Source organism: Carassius gibelio, chromosome A17, assembly GCF_023724105.1.
Source record: "Carassius gibelio isolate Cgi1373 ecotype wild population from Czech Republic chromosome A17, carGib1.2-hapl.c, whole genome shotgun sequence".
Taxonomy (NCBI): Eukaryota; Metazoa; Chordata; class Actinopteri; order Cypriniformes; family Cyprinidae; genus Carassius; species Carassius gibelio.
This window is the reverse complement of record NC_068387.1, coordinates 8889735-8910115: the sequence shown is the minus strand read 5'-3', so window position 1 is coordinate 8910115 and position 20381 is coordinate 8889735. Positions and strand designations below refer to the sequence as shown.

At 42.5% G+C, this 20381-nt stretch overlaps 1 protein-coding gene across 1 annotated transcript; it reads left to right on the top strand.

Annotated features, from left to right (window-relative positions):
- Positions 1 to 854: 854 nt before the first annotated feature.
- Positions 855 to 7039, top strand: LOC128031340 (sushi domain-containing protein 4-like). Its single transcript, XM_052619530.1, has 9 exons — positions 855 to 989; positions 1471 to 1644; positions 2271 to 2474; positions 3592 to 3765; positions 3902 to 4090; positions 4533 to 4724; positions 5877 to 6021; positions 6103 to 6488; positions 6605 to 7039. The coding sequence occupies exons 2-9, from the start codon at positions 1506 to 1508 to the stop codon at positions 6640 to 6642; spliced, it is 1467 nt and encodes a 488-aa protein (XP_052475490.1). The 5' UTR covers positions 855 to 989; positions 1471 to 1505; the 3' UTR covers positions 6643 to 7039.
- The last annotated feature ends 13342 nt before the right edge of the window (positions 7040 to 20381 follow it).

The following is a 20381-nucleotide window of genomic DNA, read 5'->3' as shown; positions in this document are numbered from 1 at the left end:
GATCCTTTGTTCCTGCATCAATCCCCTCTATAATGGTCTCTTTTCGAATGGCCTGTGCCAAGGGCTCATTAACCGCGGGAACATAGAGCAACCTTGCTCTGTTCCTCGATCTGCTCAGTGAGAAGAAAGGAGAGTGTGTGCCATTGATCAAGACAGAGGCTTGCAGTGATGCACAGAGCAGCATTACCCATTTAAAAAGATTGTTACCAAGGTTAAATTTGTTACAGAAGGTTTGATTGTTACAAAAGGTTAAAATCTGGAAAAGGTAGGGCCACTCTATCCTGTCAAAAGCCTTCTCAGCGTTGAGAGACACCACCAGTTATCCCTCGGAATATTTTGTCCATGTTGTATAATGTTCAATAAGCATCGGCCTAGAGTAAATCCAGTCTAATTAGTGGAGATTATATGAGGAATTGCTGCTTCTAACCAATTAACGTTATATTAGCCTCTAACACTGAATGTGGCAAGCTGTGTCAAAAGACTGAGACAGCATTCTAAGTAAAATAGCAACTAGAAGATCTTCAAATTCTTTATAGAACTCTGAAGTAAGGGCTTTAATAGATAGCTTCTTCAGTCTTGGGCTTATTAAGCATCTCTTTCTGTTCATCTAAAATTATTTTTATGTTCAGGCCACTCAAAAAACTCTCCATGACTCAACTGAAGAGTCTACCTCTGACCTGTACAGCTTCTCATAGAAACTGAAACTGAAACATCACATTAACCCACTTATTACTGGAGCTATATGTTATGTCCTGGTGAGTTTTGCACATATGAAATGGCCTGAGAAGCCTATATATATATTGCTTTTGGCAGTTAGCCTCCTCTGTCTGAAAGCTAAGCTTCCCTGTTACTCATTTTATAATACTCCACACTGTACTTCGACCTGTATAATAATTCATCACGAGATAACCCACATAAAGCACCAAAGGCGGGATAATTTTGCTTTCAATACTGTCCTGTTTCCAGTGAAGAACGGATCTACAGCCGAAGTAAGATTATTATTCCATTTCTAATCAAGATCAGAGAAACTCCGACGCAATTGATTTTCGGTGTACGGCAAGAAATCATGTGTGTGTGAGCAGAAAACAGCGAGCACAATATTTAAAACCGCAGTTGCACCAGTAGACCTTGGTTTCAACCGAGTAAGGTAGATCAGTGACGCGCGTGACGCATTTTTCATCATCATCTCGATCATCGTACATTTAGACAGCATCGTTATGTTCCGCGAGCCTTATTCTGATCTGCCGAAGACATTTGAATAATGCATAATAATGCGTGCTGGATCTGCGACACACGCGTTCCCGAAAAGACTGATTTGGTATTTACGAACTGAAATGGGGATTTACTGGTCATCATGTTCTGCGCGTCCGCGAGGAGATTCTGCAGGGCTGAGCATCCATGATGCAATCCCAATAGATGTAATGTTTTCACGTTTTACCTAGCTTTTTGTCGTTGTCATCATAATTTCAGAGCATTGTGACCAGATGAGTTTTATTCAGTGAAAGATGTTTCATCATGGTGATAAAGAAGGCAAGAAATCTGCATTTGGACCTCCTGTCTACGGCCGGGTTGTTCTCTCGATTATCCTCCCCCTCTTCGTCCTCCCTCCTTTTCTGGTCACCGCCTTCCCGGGTAACACAGTAGGTAAGAGATCTGCATAAAAACTGCAATTATATATTGACAGGAATATGCTGAACTTCCTTTGTGGTTGCCTGTGTAGTAGGACATGCTGAAGACCCTGGCCCATCATCTTCATTAGAGGTTCTGTTCTGTTATGCAGCCTCAGTTTCTTCATGACAGCTGCATGTTATAACATTTGGTCATGACTAAGCAGAACATTCACAGCAAGCAAGAACCACACTCATAAAACTACAGACATCATCTAGGCCCTAAACTCCATAACAACATTTTATGAAGGTGATATTTATGTAACAGTGAGTAAAAGGAACATCTCAGCAGAAAAGTGTTTTCTCAAGATGCTGTATTGAGTGTAATGTTGAGAGACTGTTGTAACATGGGCTGAGTTGTAACAGTTTCACCCAATATAAATTATCTAAAGGCTGAGATCACTATCATGTGCTCACCACCCTCCTGAGGGGATAGTAGTTGTAAGACCATATGTAAAAATAGAAAGGATAACAAGAAAACAGTTACATTACAAGAAGGAAAGAACAAATTTCCATCTTGATTATGGATTTGATCATTATTTTGTCGGATGTCGAGATCAAACACTGAAATGCATGATTTGGTTCTTCCCTGTGCACTTTCAGTGGAGCAGTTCTGCAAGGATCCTGGTGTTCCTGAGCACGGAATCAGAACTCCAAGCAGCGGTTTGTTCTTTGAAGACTCTGTTGCCAGGTTTGCTTGTGTGGATGGTTATAGCTTAAAGGGGCCAGCAAAGATCATCTGCACGCGCTTCCATAATGGATCGGTAGGCTGGAAACCAAGCCTTAAACCAGTGTGCCTTTCAGAAGGTGAGGCTACTCAGTCTTAACCTTTTAACTGTCAGCATCCTGTTAGTGTACTTTAAAATCTTTTACCAAGCTCCTCCCCTTAGCAGGAAATGTCTAGTATCATATTACAAAATTTACTACAATATTTTATAATCAAAACTTTTCCTAATCTTGACAAAACACACATTGTTGGTAAGGTCTGAGACTCAAGGTTCCATATTTGGTTGTAATTTTGTTATAGAAGTAATATTTATACAGAAATGTATACATTTGTAAGTACGGAGCCCCCCAAATGACATGCAGGGAAAAAAATAGCAGGCTAAATCGTGTGCGTGATTTACTATTCTCGATTTATAAATTTTTCACGATTTAATCATTTGTTACCGTGGTATATAAAGTGTGCACATAATTTACTAATTTGTTCCTTCAATTTTCTAAATCATGCACACAATTTATAAATCAAGAGAACAAATTAGTAAATTGAGTGCACAATTTATAAATTCGAGGGAACAAATTAGCAAATAGAAGGAAGAAAATAGTAATCGTGCGCACCTTTTAGTACATCGATGGAATGAATTAATAAATTGTGCACACATTTTTTTTTCTTGCATTTCATGTGCGGGGCTCTGTAGTGACAGAATAAAAATGCCTAAAAAAATTGATGGAGTTTGGGTGTCACCCTGTGACTATTTTTGATATAATCCCTAAACAAAATCAGTAATGTCGTTTTTTGTGATATCACCTTCAAATTTGGAATATAACTCATTTAGACAAACGGTTTTAATTGTTATAGCAATTTTAAAATCAAAAATATTTTGTAAAATATTCATTTTAAATTAAATGTAAAGCACATTTTCTTTACATAAAACTTAAACCTTTATAATCTTTTTACAAATAATCTGCTGATTGTCTTCTTTTGAAAAGAGATTAACTTTAGGTCTGTATTCCAAAGCATTCATGAATCACTTAATAATTTAACTTAATTTATATAACTTATAATAGCTTAATAATTTAAGTTCGGATAGTACATTTTCACAGTTAAGAGGTTAAATATTTAAATTCTTTATTTTTTGTTTAACTAACTGTACGAACATGTTGCAGCATTTATTTATTTATCTATCTAATCTGTCCTTCTAAGACTGTCTTCCTCCATTCATCGAGGATGCTGACATCACAAATAAAACATACAGGCCTGGCGACAGCCTCATTATTAGCTGTCATGAGGGATTTCAGATCCGATACCCTGACACGGAAACTATGGAATCAGTCTGTCAGTCCGATGGGACATGGGATAATCAGCCAACTTGTCAAGGTTTGACAACAAAACCATTTTTTGACAGTTATTCAAAATAAATCTACTCTTTAACTGACTATACTTCAATAATCCAACACCACACTCCACTAAAGATCTAGGAAAGGGTTTCATGCACTGTCCTCTGTCTCCACAGGCTGCCTCCGGCCGCTGATACCTCCACACAGTTATATGAACGTCTCAGAAACAGAGTTCTCTGTGCCTGTTGGGACTGTAGTCCACTACCAGTGTTTTCCTGGTTACAAATTGGAGGGACCTGAATTTCTGGAATGCATGTATAACCTCATCTGGTCAAACATGCCACCCCGGTGCCTTGATGTTGAGGGTAAATATCAGTATAATTTCTCAGCTTTATGTTGAAAAACCAACAGATATAACCAAAGGAGATATAATTTTGTAATTTTAATATTTTACTACCTTTAATATTATATATCTATAATACTATATTTTATAGATCAATTTTATAATTTAAAATCTTTTATAATTGCACGCTGAAAAAATATTTTTTTTTGCATGCTGAAAACTGATTGCTGAAAAACTACTACTTGTGATTTATAGTTTATAGTAAAATCTCAAAATCTATATGTAAACATTTGAAATCTACTTTAAAAATGTAATTAAGGAAATCTGCATTCATCACCTGGAAATGTTATTTAGGCGTGCCTGTAAGCAAATACTGGGGCAGATATTAAAATAAGTCTGGGAGCCAGGAAGAGGAAATGAGTTATCATTTTAAGATGTCTTCTCTCTGTCTCTGTGTTTTACAGCATGCTCTTTACCCCCAATGATAAAACATGGAGATTACGTGTGCCACCCACAACCATGTGACCGTTACATTCATGGGACGGTCGTAGAATACTACTGTTCTTCTGGCTACTCTCTAGCGAATGACTATAAATACATCACCTGCCAGTACGGACAATGGTTTCCACAAATGCAGGTCTACTGCATCAAAGATGGTAAATTAGCCTGCAACAGTTTCAATAAACGTTTACAAACATTTTATTTGGAACAACGTAATCTGATGAACTCTGCACGTTAACCCAAGGAATGTGCAATAAGATGTAATGTTGCCTGTTTTAATGTTTGTTATGATATTAATGGGTTAGTCATGTATATATTATATTAATGATATACATTATGTAATATATAGTATATATTAATAAACATTATTTACTGCATTACATCTATTACATCGGATTGACATGTGTTTATTTTTTCTATATTGTTACAAAAACATTCTACTTTCAACCTGTTCTCTTGGACTTTCCTGAAAAGAATGTATCACTAAAATATTTTGTGAACCTAAAACTGCCAGCGGATAAAATGTACTCAAAAACGTATAATGTCAATGTATTACGCCACTGTCTTCACAAAAAGTCATGAAATGATTATTTTTAGTCATCAACTTTGTTCTTGTCGTGTTGATTTATGTTCAAGTCTGTTTGAAGCAGGCTATACTAATCACTTTTGAATAGAGGCTAAACCAGCCTGCAATGACAACGGGAATTAAAAAGCAATACATGCATGTTTGTGTAGTGTAATGTTATAATAAAATGTCATTAATCACAGATTAAGGCAACCCATGTTATTTAAATGACTAAAATAATAACAATAATACACAATACTGAGCAATAATCATTTACTGAATATGAATTATTATCATTATTTTTATGTATTATTATCTTTGGATTAATTATAATTTTTTGTTTATTTATTGTTCATCACTTTGTTGCTATTTATTTCATTATGATGAATTATTATTGCTCATATATTGTCTACTGAACATAAAATGAGAGGACAAAAACATAGTTGATGACTAAAAATAATTATTTTATGACTGTAGAAATGACTTTGTGAAGACAGTGGCATAATACATTGACATAATATGCCTTTAAGCCAAATCAAAACAGTAGTCATGTGCATGGATAAATGTTACCCGCTGGTGGTTTTAGGTATACAACATATATTACAACATATTTTATAGAAAACCTACTATGTGCACTTTAAAAACAGCCATGGGTCAATTTTACCATGTGGCGGTTCTAGTGTTAAGATTCATATCTCGTATTCTAAAAACAACGTTAAACTCCACTGCTTTCTTCCCACAGACACAACCTGGCCTGGTTTTCAAGACTCCCTTCTAACCACATGGAAAGTAGTGGCATGCACGGCCACTAGTGTGCTGCTAGCCCTGCTCTTAGTGATCACAGGCAAGACGTTCCACTCGAAATGCAAATCCCAGCAAAGTCCAAGGTAAAGCCAACATTATAATCAGACCGTGTAGCATGATCTTCTCTAAACTTGCTCATTAAAAAATATTTCTTTCTTTTTCAGTGAAGAGCAAGCTGAGAGTCGAGATCCAAACATCTTGGTTGTAGATGGTGTGGCTGTACCTCTTCCCTCTTATGAAGAGGCTATTAGTGGTACCTACTGTCAGCCCCCAAACGATCCGCCCCCTGCTGGTCTGGGGAGCGCACAGCATTCAGAAGAACAAACCCCACCTTCATATCCCGGGCATACAGGGAGTCAGAATGGGGTGCCATTGGACACTGGTGAGGATGAGACCTTTGATAGCATCTCGGACACATCAGAATGTTTTCAAGGCATACAGCCATCTTCCTCCCATGCTGGTGGACTCAATAACATGTCTGAGAAAACCAATGCCATCACCTCTATGGAGGAAACCGCCTCCACAAGCCCCAGCATCGACATTGCAGATGGTAAAGCTGTAGGCTGCTGCCACCTAGTGGTAGAGACACACACTGTCGAATAATATCATTTGAGACATAATTGTAATTTTGATGCACTTATTAGTGTTTTGCTTTGTGTTTTCCAGAAATTCCTCTTGTGGAGGACGGTGAAGTGGACTGCTGATCATTACCTTTAACTAAAAATAGGATATTTGAGATTGTTTCACTCCACTGTTAGTAATTTCATTGTTAATTTCTGATTGTGTTCAACAAAATGCCACAGGCCAAATTACTGCTCATAAGGAATCATTGCACACTTATAATGAATGAGGAGCACACTAGGGGAAGAAAGGCAATAAAAAAATATAATGATCAAAAACTAAATAAACTCTCAATCCTGCTTATGAAGGAACTATGCATTAGACCATAGCATATTACTTTATTTTAACTTCCCCACAATATATAGCATCTAAGTTCTTTTGACTTTTACCCAGCAACTGCGCTGCATCCTGGTCAGCTTTCAAAGGGTATGGACTATAACAATTATGAACATTTCTTAAATAAATAATATGTTAACTTTGCATTTTAATTGATTGTGATTTAAGTTCAGTACATTCATCCAGGCTAGATGTGGACGAAACTCCAAGCTAAAGGCAGGTGTACTGCAAACATTATGACAAGCTAAAAATATAGTGTTATTAAACAATGCAAAATTGGTTAATAACACACATGTGCTGCATTATAAGTTGGTTTAGTTTTAACAGAATACAACTCTAACAACACGTCCTCTACCTCAGTATCTGTTTTAAATTGATTTTGGAAAAGAAATAAAAAAATGCTGCTAACATGGGCAGATTAAATATTTAGCTTTTAATTTCTTAGAGGCAGGTGAAAGAAAGAATGAGAAACACATTTTACGCTTTCTAAGTCATGTACCTGGACCACCGCATATGTATGGATTATATGAAGAATGTCATAAACTTAAAGAGCTGTCTTTGAACTTGTCTGTGATTGAAGAGCAGCAGATGGCTTACGTGTGTGAGACGGACTTTCTTCTACAGACATATAACACTCTGCAGTTATGAAAGTTAGCCAATTGTAAGCAAGCAAGAATTTGGATAAGATCTGATGAATTCTATGCTGCAAATTTTTTTCTACTTAAAATACATTTAAAAGTCTAGCGATCATGAGCAGTGTATGCGACTTTGGGCTTGTTTTTCTGTAAAGTCACTTACAAATATTGGTAGTCGCGGGTTCCGGGTTTTTTTTTTACATGACTTAAAACCAGCCACGGCTGTACTAAGCGATAGTATATGCTTATATAAACGCCAAAGGTTCATGGGGCACTTACCTTGTTTTGAGATAAATGCCTTTTATTCGCAATGTCTTGGATAAGTACTTCATTACCCACAATCCTGAACACTCCCACAGTGATGCATCTGATTGGTGGAACTCGTGTAACTGTCTGGTTAAACCCCGCGAAGGTCCGTGAAGACTGAAGATCATTAATAAAAAAATAATAATAATAAAAACCTGTGTTGCGTTTTTTGCACGGTAGACTTATCAGTGCAATCGTGTGCTCAGTGGAAACCCACTTTAGATAGGGTCATGTAAAGGTAGTTGAGTGTAGCGTGTCCGAGGGTCAGCTTGTGGGTTTTGTAAGGGCCAGCATGAGGGACAAGACCTACAAAGTTTTGGTGAGTTTTGCAGAGAGGTTGGTAACTTTAGTTAGCATTATCGTCAACTTTAGCTAGGCTACTGTAGCCTTCATATGGTATAAGTCATATCAAGCATTTTATGATGCCACTGTCAAAACAATATTTAGCCTAGGCATAACGTTTTGTCCATTTACTGAACATTTGTGTAATGGCAACGACATGTGTTGACGACTGAGCGGTGATTGCAGTCAGGTAACGTACAAAGCACTGCACCATGTTGCTGTAGTTGTTGTTAACCGCTTTCAGACACGCACACAATATATAAAATGCACGGTGATAAATATAAAAATCAATACACAATACCTATATAAAACACTATTTATTTACACGATTAATACTGAAAGAACTGCTATTACTGCACATTCACTATATAAAATAAAATTCACTGGAGGGAAAAAGTTCGCGCGGCAGTCATCAGATTTGGAAGTCGCTCAAAAGGCTCGTTCGCGGCTGTGGGCATCAGTCGAATTCCAGAGGCAACGTCCCGCTCTCTCTCGTGAAGCCAATAAGGAAGTGACTAAAACTGCAATTCATCGACTGGCCGCTTGAGGCTGGCTGCAAAAGGGAGTCAGTCCCATAGACTCCCCATGTTAAAATGCCCAACTTTACAGCAGAAAAAACATCTCGGTTACGTATGTAACCATGGTTCCCTGAATAGGGAACGAGATGCTGCGGTGACGTCACCAAGTATGGGAACACCTTCGGTGTGACGAATGTCTGAAGCCCTATACCATCCCGCCAATCCTATTGGCCAAATAGCGCTTGGCACCGCCCTACGCATGCGTACGCATCGTATACCCGGGTGCCGCGCGCCATTTCGCTCAGATTTCATGACTGAAGAAGAAGAATGCTATCAGGTACGGCACGGCCAGGACTGCAGCATCTCGTTCCCTATTCAGGGAACCATGGTTACATACGTAACCGAGATGTTCCCTTTCATAGGTCACTTCGATGCTGCGGTGACGTCACCACGTATGGGAACGCTATACCAAAACGCCTGAAGTACCTGATAGCTGGGATCCGAGGAAGTATCTGCTCAGCGGAGAGAACCCGGGAGCCAGGAGCCATCCTCATATTCAGACTGTAGGACTAGATAAAAGTGCTCGGTGAGGACATCCTGCCGCAGCACAGATATCATCCATAAAAGATCCACTGAGAAAAGCTTGAAAAGAAGCCACAGCTCTAGTGGAATGAGCTTTAACTCCTAAGGGCGAAGCGAGTCTGCACGCCTCATAGGCCAAAGATATTGCCTCCACCAGCCAATGGGACATGCGCTGTTTGTAACCGCATGGCCTTACTCTTATGTCCAAACAGACAACAGCTGGTCAGACTCACGCCATGGGGCTGTAAGATACACAAATCTTTAAAGCTCACAGGGCAAAGACTTAGATCTTCTGACCCCGCCTCAGCAGGGGATAAAGCTTCCAGGACCATTTGCTGAAAGCGAAAGGGATAGATGCGACCTAGGAACATAATTAGGCCTCGGTCGCAACAACACCTACATAGATCCCGGTGCAAATTCCATGCACGTGGGTGAGACAGAGAGAGCCTGTAAACCCCAACTCTCTTGAGGGAGGATAAAGCCATAAGAAGTGTCTTCAGAGTCAGGATTTTATCCGGAACAGTTTCCAAGGGCTCAACAGATGCCCTGATAACCCTGCAACACAATGGATAAATCCCATGAAGGACTCGCACGGGGCGGAAAAGCCTCAGCCGTCACGCACCCTGTATGAAACGAGAAACCAGTGGATAACGGCCCACTGAGGTACCGTCTATATATTTGTGGTAAGCTGAATAGATGCCACGTAAACCTTAGAGTGACTGGCGTCACTCTATTCGAAAAACGATCCTGAAGGAACTCCAGCACTGAAGCCACTGGGCAGTAAACTGGATCCACATTACGATTGTACACCAGGTCGTAAACAGTCTTCACTTGAAAGCATATAAGCGTCTCGTAGAAGCTGTTCTAGAATTAAGTATAGTCTCGGTAGTTTCAACAGAAAGACCGGGACATACTAACTCACTCTGCTCAGAAGCCACGCCCACAACTTCCACAGATCCGGCCTCGAGTGCCAAATCCTGTCTGAGGGAAAACTCAATGGAGAGCCTGCTAACAGACTGATCAGGTCCGCAAACCACGGCTGCGTGTGCCATCACGGAGCCACCAGCAGCAGCTGTTCCACTCTGTCCAGCCTTATTAGGATAATACAGCTGGGATCAAATGAATCGGGGAAAAGCATACAGACTGGTCCTGGGCCAACTGTGAGCTAACGCAGCAAAGCCCAGGAGCGATGGGGAGAAGCATAGTGGGCAATGCGTAGGCCATAAGGGATTCATCGTTTGGGGTGTAATCTCCATTCCCCTTGTTCCAGAGACTGTCTGGATAGCATATCCGCTCCGAAGTTCAAACGTCCGGGGACATGAACAACTCGGATCGACAGAAATTTGTTCTGAGACCAAAGAAGAACATGTCTCGCCAGCCTGCACAGGGGGCGAGAGCGTAATCCTTCCTAATGATTCAGGTATGAGACAAATTCTGTGTTGTCTGTTCTGAGCAGCACAAGACGGCCGATCAGCAGATTCGCGAATTACTGGAGAGCCAGAAAACTGCCAGTAATTCCAACCTGTTTATATACCAACTGCGTTGTGCAGCTGTCCACACTCCATGGGCTGGTCGCCCTTGACAAACAGCTCCCCAACCGGTCAAAGACGCATCCGTCGTGATGGTCTCTGGGAAAGCTCAAATCCCCAGCCGAACCCCAGGAGGAATTCGGTTGGCATCCATAGTTTTAACGACATCACACAACTCCGTGTCACCGAAATCGTCCGATGCGGAAGACAACGGGGTGAAATATTCGTCTTTCCGCCCATTTTCCCACTGAAAAGGGCACATGTGAAGTAACCCCAGACAAATTACGGGGAATGCCGCTGCCATTAGACCTAAGTGTGAGGCACAATCTCGCTGTCACTGTGCGACCTGCTTTGAAGGGTCGCACGCATGACGCAATCTACTGAGCGCGCGGGAGAGAAGCTTTGCTGTCGTCGCGCGAGAGTCCAATTCTATTCCCAGAAAAGGTATCCGTTGAGAGGAGATTAAAACACTTAAATTACACGAAAATTCGTGTGTAAGCACAGGCTCTTAAAATGATTCAGCACAAGAACCCGATGAGAATGTGCTTGAGTCTGCGATTGCGCTAAAACCTGCCAATCGTCTAAGTGGTTCACAGACGGACGCCCTGGAGCTGCAACGGGGCCAGAGCTACATCCATGCATTTTGAGAAGTACGGGGTCACAATCCGCCGTCTCTTTTTTTTTTTTTTTACAAAACAACAGCTGTAAGACCCTGCCTCCATCTGAGAGGGGTGTACGTCTTCTATAGCCCCTTTGCTCAGCAGAGTTGACATCTCCTGTCACAACACTGCTATTACCATCGGTTTACCACCGTGGAAAGAATTCAGCGGAAAAGAGATGGGCCTCTTAAAAACTAATTGGTGTATCCGTGACAATTGTGCGTAACACCCATTGAGAAATGCCGGGCAAGCGTTCCACACGGCCCGAAACAATACTAGCGGTCTCAAATTTCCGCTTTCTGCAGCGCTGTCATACACATAAATGTCCGTGCAAGGAAAAGCCTGCGGCATTCGTGCACAGGGGAAGTGTATGCATAAGAGCTATTGCGTCCCGTTGTGTATAATCCTGAAACGTGTCCACGGCAGGAATTAGACCAACGAATTGAACATCAGGCTCTGCCGCTAACTAAAACGGCGGCTGTGCGAGCCGTCATAAACGGGTCGTCTGTGTAGGACCCTTGAATCGCCCCTCGAAATCTGAAAGCTGGATTGCGCAGAGTGTCTGAGGGATTATTTATTTATTTACGCCTGGCGTTACAGCCCGATCCAATGCTGCTCGAACCGCTGTTTGCTGCGAGACAGTCAATGTTAGAGCGTAGGGATGGCAGTGAGAGTGTTGGATGCGCATTAGCGGTCCAACAGCACTCTATAGTGGAGGGCACAGTCCCTGGCAAACATGAAGGAAAGCGCATGCGTAAACTCGCTGCGTTTCGTTGTGTATAATCCTGAAGCGTATCCACTGCAGGATTTAATTCACCAAGATAAAAATAGGGCCACGTCGCTATTGCGAGAACGTGGCAGCTGTATGAGCAGTCATAAACTGTCCATCTTTGCCAGCCTTTTGTGCCGTCCCTCAAACACTGAAGGCTGGATTGTGCAGAGTGTCTGAGGGGGGGGGGGGGGGGGGGGGGTCAATGTTAGAGTGTGGGGGTTAGGTCGCGGCGGAGTTCGGCGCGATCCGTTCGGCTAGAGAGGTATATCGCTATATAATAGCAGTCCGCCATGTCACTTAATCATGGCAAAAACCCGCGCCGTTCGTGATATGCGCTGATAAAGGCTGCTTCCAGGACCTCGAAACCTCTTGGTGGAGGTCCGTGAGAAGGGTAGTTTATCCACCGCGCGGATAGCCACATAATAGCACACTGAGGAAGGGGACGCGCGTTTCTCCTGTCCGCTCGGAGGGAGAGAACCGCATATGAGAACCGCTTAAGCCGGCCAGAGCCTACTCTGAGTTCGAAGCTGCGGTTAGACAACATAGTATAAAAGCAAAACTGCTCTGATTAATGCGCTCGAGTAGGGAAGAGCGAGCAAGTGGAAAAACTCCAGTGCATCACTGTATTCATAGTCAAGTCGCACATATCACCCCTAACCAACACCTCGTGCGGCAGAAGTGAACGGTGGGGGTTAGACGCGAGGCGACTGAAGAAATAGAATCCAGAGCGCGGATACTTTTCTTTATTTTACCATAGCCGTAGGCTATCACAAAGAGAACATGTAGAGAGGCTGCAAACGAATCTCTCATTCGAGTGCCTCCCTGTGATAAACCCATTATACGGCTCTTACCTTTCGTTGACTCATCGCGTCCGCGAAAGAGGAGTTAAACACTGCTCGAAGAAAATCGCTGGAGAACGCGAGATGATAGGGCACAGATGATTCGCTATTCCTGAAGGAATGAAATCTGAGCGAAATGGCACGCGGCACCAAGTGACCTATGAAAGGGAAACATGTTTACAGCATGGTTCAAAAAATGATTTTGGTCTATATTGAAAAATTTGCCCTTCATGACAACTGTGAGGGGGGTGAATTTTTTTTTTATAACTCATCCGTTTAAATTATATTAAGCCTTAAAGTTCTGCATAATTAAGGGCGTGGCTACTTGAGTGACAGGTGGATTGCCGCTGCTGACAATGCCGTCGCGCTAGGTGGGCGTGGCTTCAGCAATCAGCTCCCGCCTTTTTGCCCATTTTCGATTATCCGGGAGAGCCAAGATTGCGACAGCCCGCTCTGCACACTTTAGGCTTCAAAACCGCTATTGAGGAGTCTATGGGTGACGTCACGGACACTACGTCCATAGGCGTTTCTCAATGTCAAGGATACTTCCTTGGTAGGACTGATCCTTCCAAGTCACTTCCTTCAGAGGCTAGGTGAGAGTCCTCTTTAGCATAAGGAGAACACGTAAATGGAACAGGCTAGCAAGTGCACATAATTGTGTCATTACGTCAGTGAAAAGGTCCGTTTGAATAATGCTGTGAATGGTATCATTAAATTACTTTGAACAACTTAACTAGTTATTTATAAAAGAAATGCCATTGACGCAACCAATTGTTAAATGACAGGTCCGGTTCAGTTAACCATTTGTATTTGTATAATTTACAATATCAATACGGCAGTAATTTGTACTGGCCTTTAAACATCAAACTTTACTTATAATTACTACAGTTATAACAAATGTTTGGTAACGTAAATAAAATCCGTTAACGCTCCGACTATGTTAATGTTCGACATTTTTAAATTTTTGAACTAACGTTAGATAGCAAAGCTGCGCGCATAGGATTGTGGGTGATTTGAGAGCGCGAAGAGCGTGAAGGATACACATATGCATCCTTTCCTGTGTATGGGATATTCTTCGAACGAAGGACTCAGTCCTTGGTTGAAATTCCGAGGATCCTCGACATCGGAACAGTCCTTCGACGGATGTCGATGACGTAGCATCCTCGAAATACTGGCTTCCGAGGATCCTTTCTTGACATTGAGAAACACCTCATATTTTTTAACAGTCTATGGTCGAATTCAGTGAGGCGCAGTGGTTTATGGGATGAGTAGTTCCTTCGCTCGAAATGAAAATATGTACACAGTCTTGTACCTTTGACTTTTTTGGGATTTTCTCTTAATTTTTTCACTCAAAATGATATGTTATATGCTTAAGACTTCAGCCGTAGCTGGTTATCTTCAGACATGCTCTAAAACTCTTTAAATACATTTTTTTCCGAAAGTCAATGGGAGAAATAAATGGGAAATTTACTTCTGGCACCAAAGCTCTCTCGGGCTGTGGGCGGGACTGTGATGCTCTATATGCTGGGCCTTTTTCACAATGGAGTCAATGTAATTTGTCCCATTTCAGGTCCTGAGAGATTGTGGTGCCTATGAACCTGAATGACTCCACTGCTGTTCATGATGGTGAGTGGGTGGAGTTCTAGGGGGTTTCTCCTGAAGTCCACGATCAGCTCCACTGTTTTGAGCGTACTCAGTTCCAGGTTATTGAGACTGCACCAGACAGCCAGATCTTTAACCTCCTGTCTATAAGCAGACTCGTCGCCATCCTGAATGAGGCCGATGAGTGCGGTGTAATCTGCAAACTACCACACTGAGCACAGGTGCCCCACAAGGTTGTGTGCTCAGCCCGCTGCTCTTCACACTGCTGACCCATGACTGTACTGCCAAATTCAGCTCCAACCACATCATTAAGTTTGCGGATGACACGGCGGTTGTAAGTCTCATCAGCAACAGCGATGAAACGCACTATAGAGAGGAACTGGGACACCTGGCTGAATGGTGTGGCACTAATAATCTGTCCCTCAATGTGAAGAAGACAAAGAAGGTTGTAATGGACTTAAGGAGAAACTCCACTGACCATCGACAGCTCGACTGTGGAGAGTCAGCAGCCCATCCGCACCACTTTCTACAGAGGAACCATTGAGAGCGTGCTGAACAGCTGCATCACTGTCTGGTACAGGAACTGTAGTGCAGCAGACCACAAGACCCTCCAGAGGACAGTGATCACAGCTGCAAAGATCATCGGTGCCCCTCTCCCCTCCATCCTGGACATTTTCCTCACACGATGATTCATCAAAGCCAACAGTATCATGACCACCACCCATCCCTCCCACAGTCTCTTCCAGCTCCTACCATCAGGAAGACAGTACAGGAGCATCAGAGCCCGATCCGCCAGACTGCTCAACAGCTTTTCCCCCAGGCTGTGAGAGCCCTGAACTCAAATCACCCCGCCCTCGTCTGAAACCCCCTACCTCCTGAAACATGGACCATCTCATCTCCTCCACTCCCAACCAAATCACAGAAAAACTGTCTGAAACAATCTCTTTTTTCCTCCCTCTCTCTTCTTGTGCAATTCTCCTCTATGCACAGTAGACAAATTCCACACACACACTGCTGTGTCTACACAATCACACTAAAGACTCAGTAATATGTAAATGTTTTCATGCTCATGCACTATAAATCATCTTGCACTTTTCCCCAGCCAGCTGCTTGACTTACAATGTTTCTCTTTGCACATGTACAGTATTATGGGAAGCATTTGTATAGTCTATATATTTTCCCTTTTCAGTCTATAGGTAAACATTTATATATAGCATATTAATACTCAAAATCTGTAGGTTAGTTTGTGCATAGGTACAGTGTTTATGTGTCGCATTTGTATAGTTTGTATTTTGTTTATGCATTGGTTAACATTTATTTATTTATATATATATATATATATATATATATATATATATAGTATTTTAAGTCAAAATCTGTCTGCAGGTTACTTGTGTATAGGTACAGTATTAAGTGAAGCATTTGTGTAGTCTGTATTTTTTAGATTGTGTATAAGCAAACATTTATTTATAGTCAGAATCTGTCAGTAGGTTAGTTGGGTATAGGTTTATACTATTTGTAATGTCTGTATTCATGTAACACCTTGGTCCTGATTAAAACATTATTTCCCAATGCATTATTATATGTAGCCACTAAACATTGTAAAAGCAGAGGTAGTTTATGTAACTAGTTGTCAAGGACAAATCAAACTCCTTGAAATCACTGAAATGGCGCTATCTACTGGATGTTTTAACAAATGAACAGTGTCTGATAGTTGAAATCATTTTAATATATTTATTTAGAGAAATCAATAATGAAAAAACATCAATGTTTTGATTAATGACTGTGGTGGCCCAAGCCACACAGGATGACCAATTGGCAAGGAAGGGTAATACCAGCACCCAAGTTATGTTTTAGAGAGCTCTGTCCTGGGGGGGGGAAGAAAGGTGTGGCCAAGGGTGGAGGACTGTGATATCCTGTGACCTGCCAATTAAGCCATACCATGTGCTGCCATGTTGGAGGGGGGTTTGGGTTTAGTTTGTTGGCTCTGTAATTGTTTGTACTTGTCTCCCATTTTTTATTTTCCCCTTTTTGTGTAAATTGGTTTTGTCAAGTCACTATATATGTTCCCTGGTGTCTCATTCTGTTAGGTGAGGTTGTTAAGTTCATATTCTGTTTTGTTGTATGCTGTTTTGAGTATAGTTATATTTTGTTGACCTCTTTTATAGGCCTAGTTGTTAATTTTTTGGTTTCTATTGTTCAGTACTTTTTTGGGGTGTAATAAAATAACCCATTTTCTAAAGAAACTTCTGTTTTCCTCATGGCCGGACTGTTTGGACCGTGACAATTGGTGGCAGCGGTGGGATATCCAGTTGAGGAAATTATTATTATTATTTTTTTGAAGAAAAGATGATAAAGGGAAAAGGAGGGAAAAGATGTGGTCCTTCTACTGTGGCCCAGGAGAAACTAGCCAGTGAAGAGGAAGAAGGTGGAGCCTTAGGAGGGGTTGAGGATACAGAGGGCAAGGAGCCAACTCTGTCTGACTTGATGGCCATTTTTCAGACACATATGGGGCAGCAGGATGCTCGAGAGGCAAAGCAGAATGAGGTAACTGCAAGACAAGAACAACGTTTTAAAGCTCTTCAACACCAGTTTCAGCTTTTGCAGTTAGAAGTTCAGGCCCGAACATTTGTGGCACCAAATCCTCTTTCAGAGGACTCCGATCCCCCGGATAGGGAGGTTCAATCATCCACTATGCACCCTCTGCCAGATCCAGCTCGGGAGGCCTCTGGAGGTCAGTATTTCTCGCAACATAAGCCCAGGTTGGATAAATTAACTGAGGATGATGATATTGAACATTTTCTCATGACATTTGAACGCATTGCTGTAGCATACAGGTGGCATAAAGCGGATTGGATTTTTCAGTTAGTTCCATTACTAGCGGGCAAAGCTAGAGGGGCATATGTGCATATGGACTTTGATGACTCACTTGACTATGAGCAGGTAAAATCAGCCATTCTAGCTAAATATGACATTAACCCTGAGACCTACAGGCAGAGATTCCGTTCCCTAGAGGTGGATCCTGATGAGAGCCCCAAGGAGCTGTATGCAAGGCTAAAGGAGCTTTATGGAAAGTGGATTCAGCCTAAAGGTAAAACCACCCAGCAAATCGGTGAAGTGATAATACTGGAACAGTATCTGGGAATGTTGTCTCCTGAGCTGCAGGTCTGGGTCCGAGAGCATGACCCAGATTCGGCCATGGAGGCTGCTAGACTGGCTGAGGTTTTTGTGGCTGCCCGAGAGAAGCGTCAACCATGGAGTTACAACTCATGGAGAAATGCGAAGGACTATCGCAAACCAACATACCACCCAGACACTGGGGTGGGTAAGTTTCTAATGAGGGAAAGCCAGCCAGCTAACAGACCAGTAAAATCCTTAGGGAGAAAGCCAATCTGTTATCTTTGTGGAGTAGAAGGCCATACAAAACCTATGTGCCCTAAAAATTCAGTTAACGTGACTCAGATGTGCTTTGTACCACGAATTCAGGAGGAGCCTGATCTCAAGAAGGTCCAGTCTATTAAACTGAAAGATATTGAAGTTAATGGAATAATGCTCAAGGCTCTGCTTGATTCCGGAAGTGATCAGACTCTGGTGCATAGGAAGTTTGTACCTCCCAACATAATTAGCACGGAAGACACCATACCTATCTGTTGTGTACATGGGGATGAAAAGAGCTATTCGACAGCTGATATGTATATTAAAGTAGATGGGCAGACATACCTGTTGAACATTGGGATTGTTGATAGCTTACCTTTTCCTGCTGTGCTGGGGAGAGACTTTCCAGTGCTGTTTGATTTGATGCAGTCAGATCGTAGAAAATGCAACGCAGTTATTACTAGAGCACAGGCGACCAAATCCAATGACTACTCTGAGACTCTATGTACCCTGCCTTTCTATAATGAGGAGTTGGAGACCGCACCCGGGAAGTCTCAGAAAACTCACAGACAGAGACGGCAGGAGAAGTTCCAAAATACAGTGGTAAAACCATCAACACCTCCTGAACCAGAGTTGTCCTTGGGATTTCAAATGCCAGAGAACCTAATCGAAATGCAGAAAGCTGATCCATCTTTAGTGTCTCTTTTTCAGAAAGCAGAGGGGAGGGACCCGGGAGCTGGGCAAGACTCCAACCGAGATGAGTACATTCTGCAAGGTGGCCTGCTCTACCGTCAACAGGGGTCAGTGTTGCAGTTAGTGGCTCCTCAAGCAACTAGACATACCATACTCACCATGCACAAAACTACAGCACGCATCAAACGCCACTTTCACTGGCCTGGCTTAAGCAGAGAGGTGGCTGAATTTTGTAGAAGCTGCCCTCAGTGCCAAATTACATCGGCTAAAACTCCCTCCAAGGCTCCCCTCCGACCCTTACCCATCATTGGCACCCCATTTGAGCGCCTGGGAATGGATATTGTGGGTCCTGTGGAGAGAAGTAAATCGGGGAACCGGTACATGCTGGTTATAACAGATTATGCTACAAAATACCCTGAAGTCTTTCCACTAAAGTCTATAAAAGCAAAATCAGTGGCTTTCTGTTTGGTGCAGTTCTTTTCCAGAGTATGTTTTCCTTCTGAAATACTAACTGATCAAGGAACTAATTTTATGTCTACACTACTAAAACAGGTGTACCAGCTACTCGGTATAAGGAGCCTGAGAACTACGCCGTATCACCCCCAAACAGATGGACTGACAGAGCGCTTTAATCAGACCTTGAAGCAGATGATCAGGAAATTTGTCAACGATAGTGGTACAGACTGGGATCAGTGGCTGCCTTATCTCCTGTTTGCCTACAGGGAAGTACCCCAAGCCTCCACTGGTTTCTCTCCCTTTGAACTTTTGTACGGGCATGAAGTACGGGGTCCTCTCTCGCTGCTGAGAGAGATTTGGGAGGGAGGAAAAGGAAAAGGGGAATCGATTAATATAATATCCCATGTTGTACAGATGAGAGAGCAGCTGGAAAGGATGAGCGAACTCGCCCAATCACATATGGAGGAGGCCCAGCAACAGCAGAAGTCCTGGTATGACTGGTCAGCCCGGCAGAGATCTTTCAACCCGGGACAGAAGGTGCTGGTGCTCCTCCCCAGTGACGACAACAAACTTCTGGCAAAGTGGCAGGGGCCGTTCACGGTTCTAAAGAAACTTGGGCCTACCACATATCAGGTAGCAACCCCTAGGCGGCCTCGGTCGAGCAGGACACTTCATATAAATCTCCTGAAGGAGTGGGTGCAGCGACCTGAACAAAAAGAGGTGATGCTTATCAGAGGTGTGAGAGAGGAAGAGAAAGTGGATGAACAGTACTTGCCTTCAGCTGGGGTTCTAGGGGGCCACAACCTCAACCACCTCTCTGAAGAAAAGCAGCTTCAGGTGAGAGAAATATGTGGTTATGGGGTATTCCAGGAGAATCCTGGGAGGACCAATATGGTTGAACATGACATTGTTGTTAAGGAGGGGGTCGTCAGTAAGGAGGCTTAGTTACAGGATCCCGGAACGGCTGCTGACCTCACTGAAGAAGGAGACTGACCTGATGCTGTCCCTGGGGATCATTGAGCCTTCTAGAAGTGAGTGGTGTAACCCAGTGGTCCTGGTGCCAAAGAAGGACCGAAGCATAAGGTTCTGCATCGACTTCAGGTACCTGAATTCTATTTCTCAATTTGATTCATATCCCACCCCAAGAATTGATGAACTGTTGGAACGATTGGGGAAGG

Bases quoted from the DNA above. Each gene is read 5' to 3' on its own strand.
- LOC128031340 (XM_052619530.1), top strand. From the start codon at position 1,506: ATGTTTCATCATGGTGATAAAGAAGGCAAGAAATCTGCATTTGGACCT. The intron at 2,475-3,591 runs GTGAGGCTACTC...TGTCCTTCTAAG, and splicing joins ACCAGTGTGCCTTTCAGAAG to ACTGTCTTCCTCCATTCATC. The intron at 4,091-4,532 runs GTAAATATCAGT...TGTGTTTTACAG, and splicing joins CCGGTGCCTTGATGTTGAGG to CATGCTCTTTACCCCCAATG.